General features: G+C 40.0%; 1 protein-coding gene across 2 annotated transcripts in view; it reads right to left on the bottom strand.

The window, feature by feature from the left end:
- The window catches only part of col18a1a (collagen type XVIII alpha 1 chain a), an 88114-nt gene extending 67637 nt beyond the window's left edge, over positions 1 to 20477 (bottom strand). For both annotated transcript variants that reach the window (XM_053627436.1, XM_053627435.1), the window contains exons 1-2: positions 20366 to 20477; positions 20205 to 20272 (exon numbers count right to left, since the gene is read on the bottom strand). In XM_053627436.1, the coding sequence (XP_053483411.1) occupies positions 20205 to 20272; positions 20366 to 20376 (79 nt within the window). In that variant the 5' untranslated portion in view covers positions 20377 to 20477. The remainder of the gene's footprint in view (positions 1 to 20204; positions 20273 to 20365) is intronic.
- Positions 20478 to 23944: the final 3467 nt, after the last annotated feature.

The raw sequence follows: 23944 nt of genomic DNA on the forward strand, positions 1-23944 counted from the left end.
TTTATCTTTTCAAGAGTGCAAAAACTAAAAAGCAAAGTAAACACAGAGATACGTACAGTGATGCTGTCAATGCACTGTACAGGAAATGGAATATTTTATGCCTCAGGAATCATAGGGAATGGGATGAAGTTTATTTTGAAGGGTGAAAAAACTTTGGCACAGCATTCTGTTAATGTAGAGTCTTTTATGGAGCATTCTTTACTCGTTCAGGCAGACTTTTACATTCTCAAGGAGGTCTGTACATTTTACACATAAAATAAAACAAATAGCTAATCACGGCATGGATTTCCAGCATCTGATGGAAAAACTATTCTGATCTACTTGACAAAATCCATCACTATGCTATGATCTCAGATTCATCAAAAGGAATTGCATGGCATTCTTATCAGCACTATAAGTAATGCCACCCACACTAAACACAGTAGAGTCCTTAAGAACAAACACGCTGAAATCCACAAACTCTGAAGCTCAAGTACAATGTGCTCTACTTTATATAAAACTCTTCAGCACTCTACACATCCATTATGTAGAAGTATAGCATGTCTTTTTCTGCCAGGAACTTTCTAAGCAGTCGGAATTCTCAGTGAAATGTTAAATCCTGGTAATTAAATGAGCATTAAAGAATAAGTGACAGAAACCAGCAAAAGAACAATAGGCATGTTATAGTACCTGAATTGAGCAAGGAATAAAACATGACAGGGCATGTTATTATAGGAAAATTATCAACACCCCGATGCCCCAAAGTATTTTATTCCTCTTATAGCAAAACAAGTTGTCAACTATATTTTTTTTTATTTAAGAATGATACATTGTACATCCATTGTGCATCCACTTATAGTTACATTTAATGTTATGGAACATCTGTCAAACATTTTGTCATGTACAGTAATATCAGAGAAGGAACTCTGGACTACAGTTCCCAGCAGCCACTGCACCACACCATCATGTCACATGACCACCTGCACCTGAACTTCATTCTATTGTTTTGTGTTTCGTATATAATAAACTAATCTGACTTGCATTCGTCTCTGCCTCCAAACATGACACATTTTCCTGTTATCACGTATAACAGGAACCCAATTACAGTTTACAGGACCCAAAAGCATTGCCAAATTAGGATTCTGTGGGGTAAAAAAAAAAATCTGCTAGGATAGATGAATACAATTTGGGCAAGAAAACCTCATTCTGGGCTCAACATGAACACAGAATTACTGTTGTCATTTTGTGTGTGCTATATGTTGGGAATGTTTCCTGAACTTTAGGTAGAAAAGCAGATCTGAAAACAATTCAATCTAGCAACATTGGACTAGTTCATTTGGGAAGGTCAGCCATGAACAATGAATGTCACCATTTACAAATAACTTGCATGATCAGATAAGCTTTGAGAAACAAACCTCAGGAAGGACACCATGTTATGAACTGGAGCTTGTTCTCTGCAGTTTTGGCAAATGCAAGATAGAATAAATCTACTCTATATTTTTCAGACCATCATCTAAGCTAAGCAAAGTGCCAGTGTGGATGCAGATTTTCATTTGAACTAAAGATGTAAACACCTGATACCACCCCTTTGGTTGATCTCAGTCTTCAAACAAATAATTAGTTGTGCTGAGTGGAAACAAGTGGAATCCGGTGTGTTTCTGCTTGTTTGTAATGAATTGTGGGTAGTCACATTGTCCATTTGCAGGGAAGATTGGACAGCCCTGGCCTAAGCAAATATTGCTTAGGAACAAACCCTGCCATTGTCACTTTCAGAGGTTGTACTAATTACACCTAATCCCTGGCACCTGACAAGGGGGACCAGCATAACAGCATGGCCCCAAAATTCCATTGCCAACTGCCAGAAACCGTTTGGGTTTTTATTTCACTGATGATGTGAGTCAGCCAGGCTGACAAAACGACCATGATAAAGCCTAAAACCAAAAAATGCATGAAGTACCACTACAGTTTCCTCATTAACATCATTATAAACATTTATGACTGTCTGTAAATATTTATAACTGTTTAGTCTTACAATGGCAACATATTTGATTTGGCCACAAATTACAAAGAACCGAGGATGCAAATTGTTTACCAGAAGTTTGAATACAACTGTGTATAAAAGCAGTTATGATTTCTTCTATAATGTAAACAGAGCAGTACAAAAAACAGCCTTGACTGTTAAAAACCCTGTAACCAGTAAAACATACACTATTTGTACCAATATTGGTTCTTTTCTCATTTTTGAGTTGCAGGCAACGTTGTCACATTCCTGAATACACTTACATCTAATGAAATGGGAGCCCTGAATCTTACAAACTAGACAGGCAGCCAGCATTCTTAGCATTCCCTTGTCAATCACCAAGTCTCCAAAGAGAAAAACTGATTTTGGGTCATAACCACAATGAGGGGAGAAAAAGTTCTTCAGCTTAATGAACTGTCCAGGAAAATGTATGCAGTTATACATAATCCACTTTATGGACAGTTATTTCTGGATTAGATATGCCAACATTACATTTAATCTGTGTGTGTCAGGGAAATGCAGGAAAGAAGGGGACTAGAGACTACATTTCCCATCCTGCACTGCGGCCTACAAACATAGCCACCATGGACCGCAATACCCAGAACACTCTCACCTTCATTCTAATCTCACACACCTGCATCCAATTCACAGCATGATAACAACCACAGTATAGAGGGTATGCACGTGATGTCACGGTAGCCGGAACTCGCTGCGGTCACGCCCACTGAGTGGCAGCATTAGTGTACAGCATGAGTTCCATGAAAACATAGAACAAACACATCTAAAATGGGAAAAAGCCAGAATGTTTATTGGTGTTCTTGTCACTTTCATTTCTCTATCAAATCCTGCATTGAAGTAAGACCAAGAGTCAAGGCTTTTGTATGCCTTCAGTCTTTACTTAGTGTATTTCCACAGCATCAAAATCAGGTACACATAAATGTCGGGAATACCGATTTCTGACCACATGTCAATGTCCATGGACCACAGGTTCTTGTGCCAGCTGTAAGGGTCAATGTCGAGTCCAACTGTCCTTAATTTAAGCTGATAATCATTAGTTATACTAGCGTTTTCGCAGCTTCCCCTATTAAAACCAGCCATTTTGCTGGATGTTTTCAAACTCAGTCCGGCTGAGGGGGGCGTGTTCCGGTGGGACAGTGACATCAATGCATAGCCTTTATATAAGGACTTTTTGAGTCTGAGTTTCCTTTTGTATTGTTCTGCCTGGATTACTTAATGAACACTGTTTTTAGCACACATACCTGCATTTGCATCTGTTTCCACCTCTCCACTGACAGTATGTGAATCTTGACAACAACTAAGCATTCTGTTGAGCGCATGATGGCTCCCATTAAGTGTAATTGTTAGGCTATAGTGCCATTTATTTCTGATACTTTAAAATGATTGGTTTGCACATATGTTTTGTTTTTTTTGTTTTTAAAAAAAACATACCTGTTGGACATGTGCAATACTTTGTTTTGGTTTTATTGGTGTTTATTTTTGTATTGCTCTATTTTGTTCTACTTTAATATATTTCCTTATTATATGTTGTACCCCATTGTATGTTGCACTCATTGTAAATACTGGAAGCACCTGGAAGCTGGAAACAAATTCCTTGTGTGTGCAAGTACTCTTGGTCAATAAATCCATTACCATTCTATTCTATTCTATGTAAAGTGTAATAACATATTCCTGTCTTTGTGAACACAAGAGTGAGCTTGCTTTCCCAGGATGAAACATGGAATCCAGACTAAAATGTAATTATTATTATTATATTGCATGATGTGCTCTATATTTGCTCATTTATTGTAATCATGTCCATGAGGCAGTGGTGGGCAAGTGGTTAAGGCTCCAGATGTGTGTTCATTTTTGGGCCCTTGAGCACAGCCTTTAACTTTCATTTATGTGTGGCCTCGTTTTAGACATGTGTTTAAAAAACTTAAGTACTATTAAGTAATGAAACATTTCCTTACAGGAAATAATTCTTTATGATCTCAGCAATAATTCTGAGATTTAGGAAGTTTAAGTCTTAAAAAGGGCTGAAAGGCATGATGCACTGGCTAGGTATTTAGGCCTACACTGTGTGTAATTTCCACATCCACTAGTTATGTTCACAGATTATAGCCCTTTTTCCTGGATAAGGTTGAGTCCCTTTATCTGCCTCCATTGCAAAAGACCCAACAGCTCAAAACCAGCTATATTCTTCAACAAACAAAATAATTTTATTATATAGCTGTAATCCTTCTCTCTCTCTCTCTCTCTCTCTCTCTCTCTCTCTCTCTCTCTATATATATATATATATACACACACTCCGTACTTTAAAGATATGTTTATATAATGATAATAATGTTTATTAATTCTTTTTTTTTTTTAGAATTTCTTATAATGATTATTATATAAACATAATATAATAATATGTGTATATAATAATAATTGGTTATATGTGTAATCACATTTAAAAATGTAGATCATTAATAATTATTAATGAAAATATATGCTATAAACAAATAAATAAATACTTTATCCATACTGTATCATAATACTGCAATACGTTAGATATCCTGTAAAGTAGATGACTATAATCTTGGTAGAATCATACACAGTTGCCCAGGTCATGCAGTTTTTAGATGTTCCTTTACTGACGTCATTACTATAAAGCACAGGTGAGCTGCATTTCTGAGAGATTAGCGTCATACTCCACACTGAGGAAGTGAAAAAGTAAACGGAGTAATTGCTATTGCTGTTTCAATATGACAGGGCCATAACGCGTAACACACGGGAAATGCAATTGCAAATGGACTTTGCGTTTCCATTTGAAATTTGGCAGACACTGTACGTTCATGTAAATGAAAACGCAAACGTAATACACAACTTGCATTTTCATTTGAATTATGTCACAATTTTGCATCCACAAATAGGAAATGCAATTGCAACCTTTCTACTGAAATAAACACAGGAAGAAAGATGCCTAGGGTTCCTGCTCACCTGCGTGAACATGCCATAGACCTGCTGCAGGGAGGAATGAGGACTGCAGATGTGGCCAGAGCAATAATGTCTGTAATGTAAGACGCCTAAGACAGTGCTACAGGGAGACAGGAAGGACAGCTGATCGTCCGTGCAGTAGAAAATTACATGTAAGCGTGTGTCCCCCCAGACGTGATCGAGAACTTGCAAATGCCTTGGTGGAAGAGTGGAGGAACATCTCACAGCAAGAACTGACCAATCTGGTGCAGTCCATGAGGATGAGATGCACTGTAGTACTTAAAGCAGCTGGAGACCACCAGATACTGACTTTTAATATTGACCCCCCCCTTTGTTCAGGGACTCATTATTCCATTTCTGTCAAGAAAGTTGCTGGAAATAAAAGCAGTCGAATGTGAGAGGATTCAGTGCATGTTTATACACACACACACACATACACACACACACATATATACACATAATATTATATATAAATAAATAAATATATATAAACAGAGAGAAAGAGGAAAAACAATTGAAACAATTGAAATACACCACTGATGCCTGCTATCCTTGATCACATTTTTACACAGTTTTTACACATTTTTACACAGCTTTACACAGTTTAGGAAAATGTTGCAATTTCTATTAAGAGCTGTCATGCTACATGTCTGAGCAGGTATGTCTCAGTCAGTTTAGAGTTCAAGCACTTTAATTTCCTATCAAGGTCACAGCCCCGTGTTTTTTCTTCTTAATGCTCACTGTTTATTCCCAAAGTCTATGAATCATCACAAAAGACAAACAGACTTCTGCAAAGTCTCTTGGGGTGCATAGTCTAAATTTGTTTAAATTCCAGCAAGTGCTGTAGCATTCGACTTTATTCGTAGCTGGCTTTAGATAATGTTATGTCAGTCAAAATCTATGAATTAATGTGTTACAAGTGAAAAAGTGTGGTTCTACCTTTCATCTGGTTTTATAAGAATGAATGGAAGCTCGTGAGGTAGGGGAATCAAATCATAATCGAAGACAGGTGGCAATCCGGTCACTGGATGAAAATTAAAGGATCTTTGTCATATTAGCACTTTATGGTTAAATAGTCACCACCACCGATAGAGGCGCACACACACACACACACACACACACACACACACACACCAAACACAAATTAAAAACACAAATTATGTCTAAAAAAAAAAAAAAAAAAACAGATTAAATTGTTTAAATTGTGCATGTCATGCCAAGGTATGTGTGCTATCTCAGACAGAACTGATTTAACACAGAGACTGTTGTTGCTCTTTTTTAAAGTTGGCATCAAATTCCATAGCACAGCCAATTTTGTAGAATTAATCTTTTCTTTGACCGTCTCAAAGATCATCATGCAGACTATGACGTTTTCAACGTAGCGTAGTCACAAACTTGCGAAGAAAAATTACAGTGTATATAACCTCAAGCACATGTGTGTAACTACAATCACTTTTCCTTAAAATGGCATAGGCTATTTGTCAGCTGTAATGATTTTCAAACTGCATGCAGCAACAACTAAGGTTCTCAGATCCATCAGGACCATACAGGTAGACAAAAAGGCTTTTCATTAAAAAGACAGTATCAGCCCCTTTTTAGTGAGCTCTAGGCTTCACCAAATAACTAATGCATTGTCACATTTTATTAGAAAAAGCACCCTCAAAAATATGTGAACAAGAGGCATGTGCCCTCCATCAAACACAATGACAAGCAAGATGTTATCAGTAAGATTAGTCAGTAGCCCAAGTTCACAGAGTACCCAGTACAGGATATCAGACCTGCACACATTTAGATGAAGAAATGTTCAGATGAAGAAATGTTAAGAATGGTTGAGAAAGTGCAATAGTGTAATTATGTGTAATTAGATTAAATACCACCATGATTTGAAACATAGAATGTCTGGATTAAAGAAAAAAAACATCTACCCTCTAGAAAGACTAAAGGAGTAGCATGCTATTAAAAGCATTGTAACACAAGCCATTGTAACACAATCAGGGCTTAGAATACAAATACCAAGTCAGCACTTGACTTTTTACTATACGTGTTGGTTACTGGGAAACAAATGCATTTAAATAACGAATTTAAATCAGCGTCCTCAAATATATTTTGCCCCCATTTAACAGAAAATAAGTTCCACATGCCCATTCAGTACAGTTTTATTTCATGAACATTATTTACATGTGCAGTAATATTTTGTCCATTTATTAGAGCTTTTTATTTGTGAACATTCTACAGACAGAACAAATTTGGTCTAATTTGACCTTTTTTTTTTTTTTGAGGTATTGAGGCTTGGATTTAATCCATTTTGCTGGAACCCCAGAAATGGTTATAGAGCTATATTTGGATGTCTGTCCAATTATGAATCACTTTCAATAATCTATTTGGATTCATTATGCAGAGATGATCTGGGCTTTTTTTTTTTTAATGACAGTTGCTTTTGCTTTAAAATTCCTTTCATTGGTGTAGGTGCTAACCAATATGCTGACTGTGCTCCGCCCAGAAGACTATTTTGAAAGTCAAATACTGATCACTTCTACGGAACTAGCACAAATGTTTATTCAGTAATTTCTGGAGGGTGCACCTATTATTTTTCCTTAGTTGGGGAGATAAGCTCTTACCTTTCTTTGGCATGTCTCAATGTGTGGCACAGTTTCCCTCAGCTTACATCAGCGAGATGAATAGAAGGCTCCATTCTTTGTATACACTCTAGGTCAATGCCAAGACTTTTGCTGGTGCTGAGTTTACTTTATCTCTTTTGTGGTAAATGACAAAGTACAAAACCCACCATTCTACCTGAACTATTCAAGGAGCACTATACCCAGACTAAAAAACTGGGTCCTGCCAAGAAATCACTTGCATTACATTTGGCTTATTTAATATTTGCCAAGATTCCTTAAGTCATCAAAACACCCTTTAATTTGAGTAATCTTTCCTATAACCAGAAAGGATCATTGGAGGGCAACTGACTATATCACTTAACATTTGCTTCATCGCTGCATGCAGAATCATGTATCTGGTCAATGCATGTTGGCGCATTACAATGCCTCTAACAGAAAAGGCAAAAAAAAAAAAAGAGAAGCAGTGCTTACCCTGGTTATAAAGTCTGCTATGGCTGTATTGATTTATATCTTCTGGTTACTACCAAGATGCTTAAAAGATACCTTCTGCCATGTCCAACTCCAGTCCCCATTGCCAGAACTCTCAAGAGACTTGCTGCTACTGATGCTAATCTCCCTTGAGTGAGGGTGGGACACCCTTTATGCCCCAGTGGTGTGCGATTTGTGAAGACAAAAAACAAGAGAACTATCTAAGGAAGCTGCTGTTGGTGAAAGGAAGATGAATGACAAGAATGTAAAGATCCTTTGAAATGACAATGCAGCTTGAAGGCTCATAAGGAAACAGGATATATCAGATATGGAACACCATGTTTGAGTACAACCTACAAAAATCCTCATTAACGGGCATGAACTGAGCTTCAACGTGTAGGTTAGAATCAATATCACATTTAGTAGATATGTCTTTGCCTAGTGCATGTTTCAAATTACTGGCATTTGCCCTTCCAGCTTTGTGTCACAGAATGGTCGTAATTCAAATCCCATTTTCATTCATGAAAATAAAGCAGCTGGTATAGATTTCATGGATTTGGTTTCATCCAGGCCTGTGTTAACCAGACTGTCACTTGGGCCCTTTAAACGCCTCTTAAACCGGGTGGGGGGACAAAGTGCCAGAGGAGAGAATCTTATATCTTACATAAGGTCCAAAACAATGCTTTGTGTTGGGCAAATCTGCACCTGGTGACCACGGAATCCACTTTTCAGAGCCTTTATGCTCTTGGCAAGGCTTCAGCCCATGAATGACCTGAATGCTCAAGGTCCAGAAACAAAGATAACCAACCACAAATGCCCATGTAAATGTTTTTGAACACAATAAAATAGTGTATTACAATAGAAAGAAACATTCCAAAAAATAGCACTTTCAAAGTATCCAAGGGATAAAAGGCAAATAATGGGCAAAAGAACTGGCACCACTTTAATACATCTCAACCTCACAAAACTTCATAACACTTTGATCCAAACACATAATTGCAGGTGACACTAGGCAGTGCATAAATGTTCCTTTTCAAAGGGAATTCAAGGTTGCGTGACCTTCACGCTGTGGGAAGCGCCCTCATGTGTGACCAGTATCTAAAGTCTGTGTAAAATGTGTGTAAAATCTGTGTAAAGCCTATTTATATTCCTGCCGTGGTCAGTTGACATGGAATTTCACGTCGTGTATCATTGACGCCATAAAATGACGCCTGTAAACCACATCATCAGCCTTATTATCTTCAGCGAAAAACCACGTTAGCTGTTTGTGTGAATGCTCCTAAAACTCTTCACTTCCTCTCTATTAAAAAAAATCTTTACTTTTCTGTCCCTTTGAAAAAAAAAAGAAAAGTATGAGTCAGCGAGAGTTCAGGAAGTGTTACTCCTTTGTCCTGTTTTATTACGGGGAGGGCGGGGACACTTTCTGTGTGAAGTGTATGGGAGTGGACCATGCTACGGCACAGTTCTGCTTCCGGCTCTATTGCTTCTCAGCCAAAGTGATATGGGCTTCGGAACCTCAGGACTCAGGGCCGGCCGCTGTCAAGGCATCATGAGACAGGTTGGTTTTACCCTACTGATGATGTGTTGCTGCAATAGTAATCCTGCTCAGTACGAGAGGAACCGTAGGTTCAGACATTTGGTGCATGTGCTTGGCTGAGGATCCACTGAAGCTACCATCTGTGGGATTATGACTGAATGCCTCTAAGTCAGAATCCCACCTAAACGTAACGATACCGCAGGGCAGCCGATCTTCGTTTGACCTGGAGTATATATATATATATATATATATATATATATATATATATATATATATATATGTCTGCTCCTGCTTCCCTCCGTAGAAACCCAGGGGGACCAGGTGGCCACAGTTGCAGCCTGCTAGTGGGCCTGATTTAAAATGTTAATCAGTGCCGAAAAGGCAAAAAGAAGTGGGCCACAGAGGGAGGTATCGGGGACAACGGGAACAAGAGGTTGTTAGGGCAGTTTAGTTCCCAGTATTACCGTAAATCCATAATATTCCAAATACTCCAAATGTGTCTCCATGGGTTCTGTCCTGCATAGAAAAGGGTACCGGGTCCAGTTCAAAGCTTGACCTCACCGTTTCAGAGGCGTGCTCATTGCAGTGGTCAGCACAATGCAGAGCCTGACGTTAGCCCAGGAAGTAGATCTCTCTTGGAAAAAGGGGCCATAGAACTTGTACCTCTTCTCTGAGGGAGGGAGATTTTACAGCCATTATTTCCTGGTCCCTAGAAAAGACAGGGTATGCAGCCAATTTTAGATCTGTGTCATCTGAACCATACTCTTCAGACATGAATGGTAAATGGTGCACTTATATAGCGCTTTTATCCAAAGCGCGTTACACTGTGTCACATTCACCCATTCACACACACACACACTTACACATCAATGGTAGCAGAGCTGCCATGCAAGGCGCTAACTTGCCATCGGGAGCAATTTGGGGTTCAGCGTCTTGCCCAAGGACACTTCAGCATGTGGAGTCACGTGGGCCGGGAATCGAACCGCCAACCCTAGGGTTAGTGGACAACCCGCTCTACCACCTGAGCCACAGCCACCCAACAGGTTCAAGAAGTTGATGCTCAAGTTCCACTGAGTTCCACAAACTCAGTCCAAATATTGGATTGTGACGATAGATCTAAAAAAAAAAAAGGTACATATTCCATTGCCCAGTCACGGGACGTTTCTGAAGTTTGCGTTTGGAGGCAACGCATATCCATATTGGTTCTCCCTTTCGGTCTAGCTTTATCCCATCACACCTTCACACAGCGTACGGATGCCTCACTGGCTCCTTTGCTACTCCAGGGCAGCCATTTGATGACTGGTTAATTCTAGCACAGTCCAGGAAGTTGCCGATTCAACATCAATATGATGTTGTAGCCGATGTGAGGGAAAGTTGCTTCTTCAGTCGAGAGCACTTTTCTAGTGGTTAAATGGGATTTGAATATGATGAGGGTGTGTCTATCCCCAACACGTGTAGGGCAATCCTATCAACTGAATAGGATTGCAATCCTATCAACTAGGCGATGCCTAGATGCTCTGAGAACTAGGAGGTGTCTCTGGTTTATAGCCTTGGGTCACACTCTAGGGGTATCTCTAATCGCAAGACAGTAATGTCAGACGCCTCCCTCACGGTCTCTGGAGCAGCCCTCATCTAGTGTGGCATATAAATCGCCAGAAGATTGAGCCATACTCCTAGCACTGAATTCCTTCTCCTCAGTTCAGAGGTCACCATATGTTTGACAATACAGTGGTGGTCTCATATATCAACCACCAGGGAGGACTATGTTCACGCCCCCTCTTTAGGCAGGCTCAACATCTTTTTCTCTGGTGGAGAGGAAGTTTTGTCAGTTAGTACAATATACATTACGGGCAGACATCCTGTCGAAGCAGGGGCTGAGGCCCAGGGATTGGAGGCTCCATCCACAAGTGGGTAAGTCCATATGGCGAAGGTTCGGCCAAGCAGAAGTGGACGTGTTCACCTCCGAGGAAACAACACACTGCCTGCTGTGGTTCGCCTTCACTCCTCCCGCACCAAAAAAAAAACAAAGGTCAGGTCTGGACACCATGGTACACACATGGCCAAAGTCATGTCTGTATGCCTTTCCCCCGGTTACTCTGCTCTCACAGGCTCTAGCAAGAGTTTGCCAAGATCATGTTATGTCTGCTGATAGTATCACCGGATTGGCCAGCTCGAATTTGGTTCTTGGAGATAATATCTCAGCTGGACGGCACTATGCTGCACACATTCATTTGGTATTATAGTTTGGCCTTATGGGCCAGCTCATATATGGTTGTCGGAGACAATATCTCTGCTGGACACCAATCGCTGGGAGATTCATGTTAACAGGGACCTATTGTCTCAAGCCAGTGGGTTGATTTATCACCCTCGGCCGGAACCATGGAAACTGTGAGTCTGGCTCCTGAGGGGCACCAGCTAATAGATTCCGGTCTCTCAACCAAGGTTGTAGACACCATGTTCAACGCTTGGAACCTCAGTGAGACCCAGTAAACTGCGCAATGGCTACAGTCCCAGAGTTCAGGAACATTTCTCAGCAAGGTTGGCTTCTTCTACAATTAGGGTCTATGTGGCCGCCATTTCGGCCAGCCACGCCCTTATTGATGGAGCCTCTGTGACAGGCCATACCCTCAGTATGATGGAGTCGGTATACTCATTCCCACAGCATGAAGCTCACGCAACCTTGAGTTCCCTTTGAAAGGGAACGTCTGGGTTATGCATGTAACCCTGTTCTCTGAGAAGGGAACAAGATGTTGTGCAGCTTTGTCATACTGGGGCATGCCTGTGAATTGCATCTTCGCTTCAGATAATAGAGGCTGATGATGTGGTTTACAGGCGCCGTTTTACTGTCACGGGACACACGAAATGCCACGTCACCTGACCACGGCAGGCCTATAAACAGGCATGATTTTACACAGACTTCAGACACCGGTCATATGCGAGGGCGCTTTCCACAACATGAAGCTCTTGCAGTTGTTCTGCATTTAAGCACTCATTGTGCACAGATAGTGAACTGGAAAGTACAGCCAGACTCATTTCAAACACTTTTGATAACAAAAGTCAGATAACACTTTTACCACTGCATGCTATGCAACATCATAATATAAAATATAATTGCTAAATCTATACTCATCAAACAGATATTCAATAGCCACTTTAATGAAAGATTGTATTTTATTTATTTTAAAATAAAAGAAATTAATGTTACAAAATATATAATGATAAGTTTACAAAGTTCAATTTCTAAGTAGGAAAACCAATAATCCCCAGTTTCCAACACCACTTGCAGTGGTGCAAATCATGGAATAAATCCCAGGCGCTGTTAATCACCATTCACGCTTTCTACATAAAAGGTAAAATTAAATAATTCCTTAATTAGGATTTAAATTAATGCACTATATGATTTAAATATATCCCTAATAAATTTTGGGCATCTAATCTAACTTAACTTAGTATTTGTAATACAAGAAACAGTAATCTAGTCATTTCATTAATATAAACATTGCTCACAGTATTTCAATTAGATTTGAATGAATTAAATCGAAACTCCTTAGGTATGTGGCAAGGATTTTATCAGCATTTTCTGATTGGCAGACCGTTTTTATAACAGACAAAAACAGAATGAAAAGACCAGAATCCCAAAGCTCTCCAGGTGTAAAATCTTAATTTTTTAAATAATAATAAAAGTTCATGCTGTGACTATAGTGAACAGACAGCTCACTAGACAAAGACAGCTGTGGCCCCCTATATTAACACAAGCCCCCATATCAACTTGAATTGTTTCCAGCAGCTGGAAAAACAACATACTATGATATCAATGTAGCCATTAAAAGGATTACCTTTTTTAAAACCTTGTCATTATTTAGGAGGAAAGACACTTTGTCCAGCAATCCATAAATGTCACAAAGTACACACAGAAATTCCTCAATACCTAAGCACTCCCAGTTGCGTTTGGTGCCTTTTATCTTACAGTGCATTTTCACGACACGTTATAAGTGTACATAGCCTTGTGGCCTATTATTTGTCAAATAGCACCATACAGGTAAAGAGTTGGTGAGATTATAGCTAAAGGGAGTAAATAAGTGAGGGTTTCTGCCAGGACAGGAAGGGCTTCAGCAGAAGTGAGAGGGATCATAGTGCCCTATTAGCCCCAGTGATGGCTAGGTGCACACTAAAGGCTATTACAAATCCCTCTTTCATGCCACTAGGGCGGTAATTATAGTTTTCCTATTGGTTTTTTAGCACTAAGCTCAATTGCTGGTCTAAGTGTGAGAAGAGAATGCAGAAGATAGCAAGGACAGACAGCAAAAGTAAAATACAAACAGCAAGAGGATAAGCCTTATATATGCCCTCAAATGGAAAATGACACATGTCAGAAAAATCTGATGAAGGTACAAGTGAATTTGTTGATTCATGGCCAGGTTGGAAAGTTTGTTAAAGCTTTTTGTAGAATGTAAATGTTGAGATAACGGATTCAGCTGTGGAGTTTGTAGTTAAATATTCTATAAATTCAATAAATATTCTACTGAGACTTTTGTGAGTAAAGATGGCACACTTTTGGGTGTAGGTGTTTTTATGACTCTGAGAAAAAAGCAAGATTTCTCATTTTTCAGTGCCATATTGATAAGAAATCCAATGTAGAAGCTGTGGAGACTGCAATAGAAGAACTCGAAGTTCCAGTAAGCAATGCAGCTGCACCGAGTTATGGTAAATGGCCTGCACTTATATAGCGCTTTTATCCAAAGTGCTTTACACTGTGTCTCATTCACACACACTCACACACACCAATAGTAGCAGAGCTGCCACGCAAGGCACTAACTTGCCATCGGGAGCAATTCAGGGTTCAGTGTCTTGCCCAAGGACAGTTCGGCATGTAGAGTCACGTGGGCCGGGAATCGAACCGCCAACCCCACGGTTAGTGGGCAACCCGCTCTACCACCTGAGCCACAGCCACCCCATAGCTATGGTAGAGGCTAAGAGATGAGAAGTACAACAGCATTGATGGCGGTATTAGCATGAACATTGATGCTTTAGAATTTCATCTCTCTATGAGCTGGACATTCTGTGGGTAATGAAGGAAACAGTCAGCAGACATCCCACCTCTCCCAGAAGTTCCGGGAGCCTCACGTATATTGATAGCGGCTCCCTGAAGCCCGAAAATTATATACAATATCCCAGGAAATCTATTTTGTTTGAAAGTGAGGAAGAGACCAGATCATTTCTAATAGTAGAAGGGCTCTGTAGAAACCGAAAGAGCGAGTGACAAGACGTAGCGAGAGAGTGACACAAAGTGTATCCTGATTGGTCTCTCTTTCTGCTAACTATATCAGTTTTCTCTGTGGCCGGGCTTTACAGTCGGCCTCTCTCAGTTCAGTGTACCATCATGGTTCAGTAACACTGTAGTGTCCGGCAGCGCCATGGCAGAGTGTCCAAAAGAAAAGAAAAAGAAAATACAAAATGTACTTCACCCCCAGACTACACTAAAGTGTACCCCTGCTTAATAGGGGTCAAAATGAATGACAGTTTTGCTTTTTTACAACGACTTTTTGATTGCCCATGAAGGGTTAAATCATTGTAAAAGACATGTTGAGGTAAGTTTAACAGATGTCATTCATTCATTAGCATAGCTAACGTTATTTAAACTAGATGACTAGCTGCTAAGGAGCTACTCTATTGATGTCCTATGTGATGAGGCCAAACTCCCTGTAGACATGCTTACAGTTGTAATAGAACAACAAAAAATGACTAAATGAGTTGAATAATATAATATAATATAATATAATATAATATAATATAATATAATATAATATAATAAGTACATATTTGGATGTCACATTTAGCGTTAATCTATTTGCATTGAAACCGGCAACAAAATACTTACAATATATATATATATATATATATATATATATATATATATATATATATATATATATATATATATATATATATATATATATATATAAATTGGATTACATGTGTGGTGAAGCTACCTCCACGAAATGAGTTTTTGCAGGGTGGGATGTCCAAGTCAGCCAAAGTGAAAACAGATATTGATGAAAAAGTCACTTCAGAATTTCATTACAAAATAAATATTTTTTTAAAAAACAGACGCAAGAATTTCCTATCTCATAAACAGTCAATCAAACACTGATTTACTGGAGGTTTTACTATTCCGTTTGGGAAAACCATGATCAGTCGGCTCACAGCTTGACCATGTCCTACAGTTAACCTATTCATGTATATACCATGGTATTTATGAGTGTGGGTGTGCAAACTAGAATGTTATATGCCTGGCTTAAGTCAAAGCTGCTGCAATCTTCTTTGGATGGTAAATATGACAATTAAAGTCGTAAATTTTCACTATGAACAGGTGAAGGGAATTCAGCTCCAGGGTTGATGTTCTTTACAGAGACAAGAATTTTAATCTACACACTACACATAATCACCAACACTGTAAAGTACACTTATCACCCATGTGAACACAATGGACAAGCATCCCAGGTGGCATCATCTCTAGCTCTCTATGGAATGGTTAGTGATAGTTTGGAATGGAGAACATGGCAAGGCTCAAAGCACAATATATGTCCTCAAGCCTGACAACTGAATATTTGCAATGCCTCTGCCCTTGCACTAAAGCTGTGGAAATCTTACAGACCAAGTGAGCAGCTCTGTGATCAACTGTGCAGTTAAACACAGCTCTTTTTATGTTCATCTCTAAGTCTGCATTCCTCTCTTAGCTGTGTGGAGAGCTAGGTCAAGTTTCACGTTTAAGCGCATGTTTGGACAGCACCATCTCTTGCCTTCGATTTCTAATTCTGTTGCATCATGTCTGCAGTTGGCCAGTAGAGTTCAGTTTAAGTAGAGTTTTATCCTTTCACCTGCATACCAGCAATATGCAGCTTATTCAGGTTTATATATGCCATAGATACATATTGTCTCATTTTTAACAGTGCAAATCTCCTGAAATGGAATGTTCATGAACCACTATAATCTGAAAAAACACAAGTGGATTTAGACAGAAGTGGGCAGACTTCTGTCTCAAAATCTGTCAGGGCTCTCCAGACTGAGGCCTCTCTAGTAAAGTGGCTTAAGAATCTCATTCTGCTCTGAAGAGGTAGTGTTGTTGAAAGAAAAGGACAGGGAAAAGAGAAATGCATTATGCATTCCACATTGATAAATCTGCAGTTTTTGGAATTGGCAGAAACAATAAACCTTGCACCAACCTCACTAATATTAATGTACAATGAACTGTGATAGAATAAGAAAGGGGTTCTTAGTAACATACAAATGTGGAGCAACACTGGTAATACCAGCAGTAAGTCTTCTAGAGACAGAGTAAAGGCTTATCCTAAATTACTCTTAATCCCACTATTTGTAAGACACAATTGTATGTGCAGAATAAAGTGGCAGTGTTAAATGACCTCTATCAATGTCAGATAAACTTTGTACAGGGTGATTTCAGCCCACTTACAGCTATGCCACAAATACCATGTTAAAGAAAGTGAAAAGGCACCCAAGTCAGATGAAGATACCAAGGAATAAAGTCATGCCTCTACACTCAGTTTATGCATCACTCACTGTTTCTTCCCAATGAACCAACCAATGATTTAAACGCACCAGCCATCTCGTGATCTAACCCTAGATTTATTCTGTGCACCATCCAATATTAAAATTGGAGTATGTGCTACCAAATATCTACAAAGGCCTTAATTCTGCTCTCCTCATCTACACTTAGAAGCATAGGATCAGGTTTGCTAACTAACTACAAATTTCTGAAATGGTCAACGAGGGAAAGGGGGGGAAAAAACATGGAACTGGCTGTCTCCTTGACAGCAATGTAAATCCCAAACTATGGCACATCTAAGAAGCACTAGAATCACCACTGACAAAAGCACACACAGTCTTAACACTAGTACAGTTCATCTAAACACAATTACAGAGGCATTAAGCTGCTGGGGCTCTCCAGACTGAGGCCTCTTTAGTAAAGTTACATAAATTTAGCCCATTCACATCTGAAGTGATATCATCTAAAGGGGGGTGCAGATATGGAATAAACAAATGAGCAAAATATATTTCACATCCCCATATCATAAATTCTTGACCAAAGGGAGCCTACCAGGGTAAACGTATAATTGGGGAAAGCAAGAGAAAAAAGTTGAAAATCCATGGATTACAAAGGCCTCCGGACCTGCTGAGGCAAAACAGCCGATAGGCATGACCCTCTCCAAGCTTTTCACAAAAGTCAACTCATCTATTGACCTAAAGGAACTTGGCCACAGGCATAAAGGTCTTGCCGTCACACAAAGAGCATGCCCAGACTCCTCTCTAGAGAGAGACTGAAAAGCAAATGGAACTTCCATGCTAAACACTTCAAATTTAGCATGCAGGTTATTTACTAAAACTTAAAACTTTCAGCAGAGCGAGTTGAGACAGTCAGCAGGATTCTGGCATGTGTGCTTGTCTTCAAAGCAGGTTATCATGTCACATCACGTTTAATACACTCCCTTAAACATTTTTTCTTCAATTAATTTCCAACAGTAAGTCATTTCAAAGTGGGAATTCAACATACAGTAGTGAGTTATGTTATTAAAAAAATAATAATAAAAAACAAAAAAAAAAACTACCCAGAAGTGTTACAGTCCAGGTTAAAGGTAGGTTGCAAATATCAAACTGCAATTCTTCATTGTTGATGATTAGACAGCAAGTTAACAACAGTCAAAGCACTCAACAGTAAGGAAAAAGGTTTTGTAAGCAGGAAGTTACAATGCCAGGAAAATTCTGTACTTTATTCAGGCAGCAGATGTCTGAACAGTACCTCCCTGATCTATTTGTCTCAACTTCATGTTCACTATTTATTATTATTAGCGACTCCTAAGAGGAGTCTCAATTCAGTAACACTGAGTTTGTTCACACCACTTGAACAGCATTGCTAGTTTCAGAATTATTCAATTATTTTCAATAGAAAAAAATATATATACAAAGATTACAAAAAGACAAAAAAAAAAAAGTAGAAGAAACCCTGTGGAGATTAAAGTTGTGTACAAATCGACTATGTTCTAAGAAGCCCTTTAATGGTTAAGAGAGTATTGTTAGTGGTAAACATGGGGCTCTCAACAGGACCTTCCTGTCTTTCCGTGTTCAGGCATCCACATGTGCCAGGTGGGGGTCCTTGTTTGCTGTGATTCATAATGCATCGTTTCATTTGTCTATTAAACGTGCCAGCAGGGTGTCTCCTTACAGCTGTTCCCCCCAGGTCTGCTCTGCTGCCTCAGGCTACACACACTCAAAAGAGAGGGGAACTGAGCGCATAACAAAAGGAATTGTCCATGAGGCCCGGGAGAATGCAGAGTTTTGGACCCTAGTGGACACGGGATAATGCTATTCTCTCACGCAGCTTTAGATCAACTGTGACAGGTTACCCTGCCCATCATTCAGAGAATTTTAAGCCTCTGAAATGTGCCTTAAGGATCCAATAATCTTCAAGACTAGTGAAGGCAATCTCTCCACGTTTCATACATTTGTAAATGGCTTGAATGTATTATAGACACAGCTAAGTTTACTCCATGCCCATGCACTTCTTTCTCAGAGACCAATCTTATGTATTTTTGTCAGTGTAAATTGATGATGACCACAGGTATCACTTACAATAAAATATTTACAAAAACATCTCAGTTTCTCTCCCATAAATGACAGCTGTACATCTAACAGACATGCAGTCTTCTTAATTAAATGCAAGATGGTACCAAGAGTAGCAGCTTTATAATTCACACTAAAATAAGTTAATCCATTCCACTTCTCACAGTTTAACAAATATATACTTATTCAGGGATCCAAAAACTTACAAAGCCAAACATGTGACAAGTGGATCTGATCTTAGGAAATACTTTATACACCAATGATCCATGTAAAATCAGCATCGTATACGGATTTCAATGAAGCGTTATTATACGTTTTCAGGGTTATTGACTTTTATTAGGATTCTCTGCTCACGCAGAAGGATTGTGAACTTTCTAGCATGACTAGACACAGCTTGCACATGTTGCAGGTAGAGAAATGGTTAATCCAATATTTCTAAGAAACAGTGCAGTAGACCTTGTGGGGACCTTGAGTTTCCACCATGATGGAAAACCCTTGAATATATCTTTCACTCATTCACACACACACACACACACACACACACAAAATGTTAAAAAAAAAAAAATACTAGGTCTAATTTTTTTAAAGACCATTTCAGCACAATTAGAAATATTTATATTTGGGTTTTGAATTGAATTTAAGAGTGACGTTCTACAATGTCCCACCCTAGGCTACTGTCCATAAAACTGGAAAGTGTGCTAAGAAAAAAAATAATATTTTTTTTTTTTTTTTTTTTAAAGGCAAAAACGGATGCTCTTAAATATTTTACTGTCTCCTGGGTTATCTCAGCAGGTTTAGTATACCCAGCATCCTTTTGTTCCAAGTCATCTCACTTTATGAAAGAAAACGATCAAGATGCACTTAAAGTGTCCACACACAGCACAGGAACTCAGCGGATTTCTCAAAGTGCAACAAGTGTCCTACGAGCACCGCCTAGCGCGTGAGAGCGCGTGATGCCCGCGCTTACCTGTCCACTGCGACTCAGCTCGCGAGACCAAAACGCAGAGCAGCAGCGGCTCCAGCCACCAGATCCACCTGCAACGAGGGTCATATAGCCGTTGTTATACTCCCATCGCTGTGCTGACCCAAAAGCCGCTACACAAAAATGTAAAGAAATCGCACACGTACCTGTTAGCCATGCCGGTTTCAAAAAGTCCACACTGAAACCCGCTTCTGTTGGTCTGTGGCAACGTCTCCGTGTGCCGCGGCTGAGCAGCTGATGCGAGCGCGCTGATGAAAGAAAACGAGAGAGAGAGAGAGAGAGAGAGAGAGGAGGAGGAGGAGGAGAACCAAAGCACCAACGCTAAAAGTCACGCGCAGGAACCCCCCTCCTCCTCCTCCTCCTCCTCCACCTCCACCGAGTGCTAAAGGGCGCGTGAGTGACAAGTCTATGCTGACTGAAACGCAAACAACTGATGCGCTTCCTGTGGGGTCCATTGTTATGACTCTAACATATGTTTAAATCAGTCATTTTACATAAATGCTAAAACAAAAATAGATTTAAAGTCTATTCTAAAATGACTTGTAACCCTTCAGGAGAATGGGTAAAATCTCAGGCATATAAAAACCATTTCATTTATTAGCACTGGCCATTATTACTTGTGGCTGTAACATTGCAATGCTTATGAAAATATTGCTTAAAAATAGAACTATACAGCATTCCTATTGAGGAAATTCAAAATATGACTCATTGCATTTATTAATCATTTAATAAAGTAACATTTTTGCTTATTTTTCTTTCTTCTTTTTTTTTTTTTACCAATTAAGTATTAATTACTGAGTATTAATTACTACAGTCAAGTATTAGTTGTTCATTCAATAAATGCATTTTCAGTGACCACGTCATAGAAACTGAGTCTATATGCCCTGCCTGTCCATTGTGGTATTGTCCGAGAGATTCACTTATCTTATTGTATTGAGTGAATATGATTCTAATTCCCACCACTTAACTGCGAGGGGCGCTAAACATCACCTGGATACCTACTTGTGCATGTGCACAAGAATATCGAGACCTTCCTACAAAGTCACTATAAAATGTACAGTGGTGCTCGAAAGTTGGTGAAGCCTTTCGAATTTTCTATATATGCCTAAATATGCCCTAAAACATCCTTAGATTTTCACACGTCCTAAAAGATGATAAAGAGAACAATATTATAGAAACGAGACAAAAATATTATACAATGATCCAATATTGCATGTCTGTGAGTGGCAAAAGTATGTGAACCTCTAGGATTAGCAGTTTAATTTGAAGGTGAAATTAGAGTCAGGTGATTTCAATTAATTAATGGGATGACTATCAACTGTGAGTGAGCACCCTGTTTTATTTCAAGAACAGGGATCTATCAAAGTCTTCACAACACATGTTTGTGGAAGTGTAACAAGGCATGGATAAAGGAGATTGCGAAGACGGCGGAGAAGGATGTACTTGCAGATATAAAGTTTAATAAAGATCCAACAATACACAAAAGACGCTATGTACATGTGAAATGTAGAATAAACAAAAACCAAGACTTAGGAGACAGGAGAGCATATCGTGACAACATGGGAGAAACAAAGCCAGACACAGAGTGAGGTGCAAACATTGACTATATACAGACTGGTGCTCAATAACTGGAATGAGAGTCAGGTGCAGGTGGTCATGTGACCATGATGCAGAGGTGCGGTGGCTGCTGGGAATTGAAGTCTGGAATCCCTTCTGGGAATTCGTTGCGAATTCCATATGTTTATTCTACGTTTATTGTAAGTTTATTCTACATTTTACGTGTACATAGTGTCTTTGGTGTTTTGTTAGATCTTTGTTAAACTTTATATCTGCAAGTACATCCGTCTCCACGATCTCCACATTCGTGACAGAAAGCCAGACCACACAATGGATGTAGCAGACATTTTTCCACCCAAGAGAGAATCCTGAAGTCCCTGAGGATGAATCCAGAGGGGAAAGAGGATTGGATCAGGGCCACAGAGGAATGGATGGAGGTCAGGCGTAAGATTTGGGCCCACCCTCCCAACGGCGAATGTCGCTCTGTCTCCCTGCTCGATAGAGGATGCCTCTCAGCTTCCATGTTCAGCAGAGGACGTCATTCAGCCTCCCTGTTCAGCTGAGGACGTGGCTCCTTCCTCCGGTTAAAAAAAGCTCCGCTTTACCTTCCTGTTCTGCCTTGGACATCACTATGCCAGGCTCCTCTTCAGACATCGCGCCACTTCCCTACTCCCCGGAGGACATCGCTGCGCCACTCTGTTCGCATGAGGTTGTCGCTCTGCCTCCCTGATCGACTGAGGACGCCACTCAGCCTCCATGTTCAACTGAGGACATCGCTCAGCCTCCCTGTTCCACTGAGGACATTACTCCGTCTCCCGGTGCGGCCACGAGCTCTGTTTTGCTTTCCTGCTCCATCTTGGACGTCACCTGGCTGAGACCACAGAGCACGTCACTCCCCCCTCCGACCTCCGAGAACTTCTCTACTCCCTCTGACCTCGCGGAGAGCATCGCTTCCCCCTCTAGCTCTGTGGTGCATGTCTCTCCCCCCTCAGGATCCACCTTGAGCTTCGTTCCCCCCGCTGGCTGCATGTTGCCAATCCCTCTGTGCCCAAGCTAGGCCCGAGAGATCACGTCATTTGTCTGCGGTACGGAAGTGACTGTCCTGCATCTGTTCCCCAGTAAAGACAGCAAGCATCCTTGTTATGACCCTGCAATAGAGAACATTCAGATGAACTTTGAAACTTTTAAGGACCTCTGGTCTGGGTATAAAGGACCCCTTTTGGTCATGTGATGTTCATGAGTCCACCATCCGGAGAACACTGAACAACAATGGTGTGCATGGCAGGATTGCAAGGAGAAAACCACTGCTCTCCAAAAAGAACATTCTTGCCGATCTGCAGTTTGCTAAATATCACATGGACAAGCCAGAAAACTATTGGAAAAATATTTTGTGAATAGATGAGACCAAAATAGAATTTTTGGTTTCAATGAGAAGGGCTATGTTTGGAAAAAAGAAAGCACTAATTCCAGCATAAGAACCTTATCCCATCTGTGAAATGTGATGGTGGTAGTATCATGGTTTTGGCCTGTTTTGCTGCATGTGGGCCAGGACAGCTTGCCATCATTGATGGAACAATGTATTCTGAATTATACCACCGAATTCTACAGGAAAATGTCAGGTTATCTGTCCATGAACTGAATCTCAAGAGAAGCAAGACAGCAACCCTAAGCACACAAGTCATTCTACCAAAAAATAGTTAAAGAAGAAAAAAGTTCATTTGCTTCTGTAGAGTGTGACTCACTATAGACTGTAGATTTTTCCCTGGCAGAACCAAGCAGTATGCTGGGAAAGGAAACACTGGCTCATGACTGGCCTCCCTGTCTACTGTACGCATTTCTGCCTCTACTACTGATTCTGATTCCCACATTGCACATCATTCATCAATTAGGTCACTGAGTCCTGTTCGTGGCCCCAACGAGGTCATGGTTTTCCACTGCTAATCTCATTAGTGATCTGAACACTTTGACAACTTTCTCAGAGAGTAGATCTGTTGTACCAAATAGACAGAGAGATTTGGCACTCATGGCCACCTGTAGGTTTGGCCCCATGGATTAAAGTGCAACTCCTGAACACAAGAGCTCATAGTACACAGGCCTTGCATTCTCTCAGGTGGAAACTGATCTCCCCCTTGTGCTGGAGTTCCTTAAGACCTTTCTTCAGTTTGACC

Source organism: Ictalurus furcatus, chromosome 6 (genome assembly GCF_023375685.1).
Source record: "Ictalurus furcatus strain D&B chromosome 6, Billie_1.0, whole genome shotgun sequence".
In the NCBI taxonomy this organism is placed as follows: domain Eukaryota; kingdom Metazoa; phylum Chordata; class Actinopteri; order Siluriformes; family Ictaluridae; genus Ictalurus; species Ictalurus furcatus.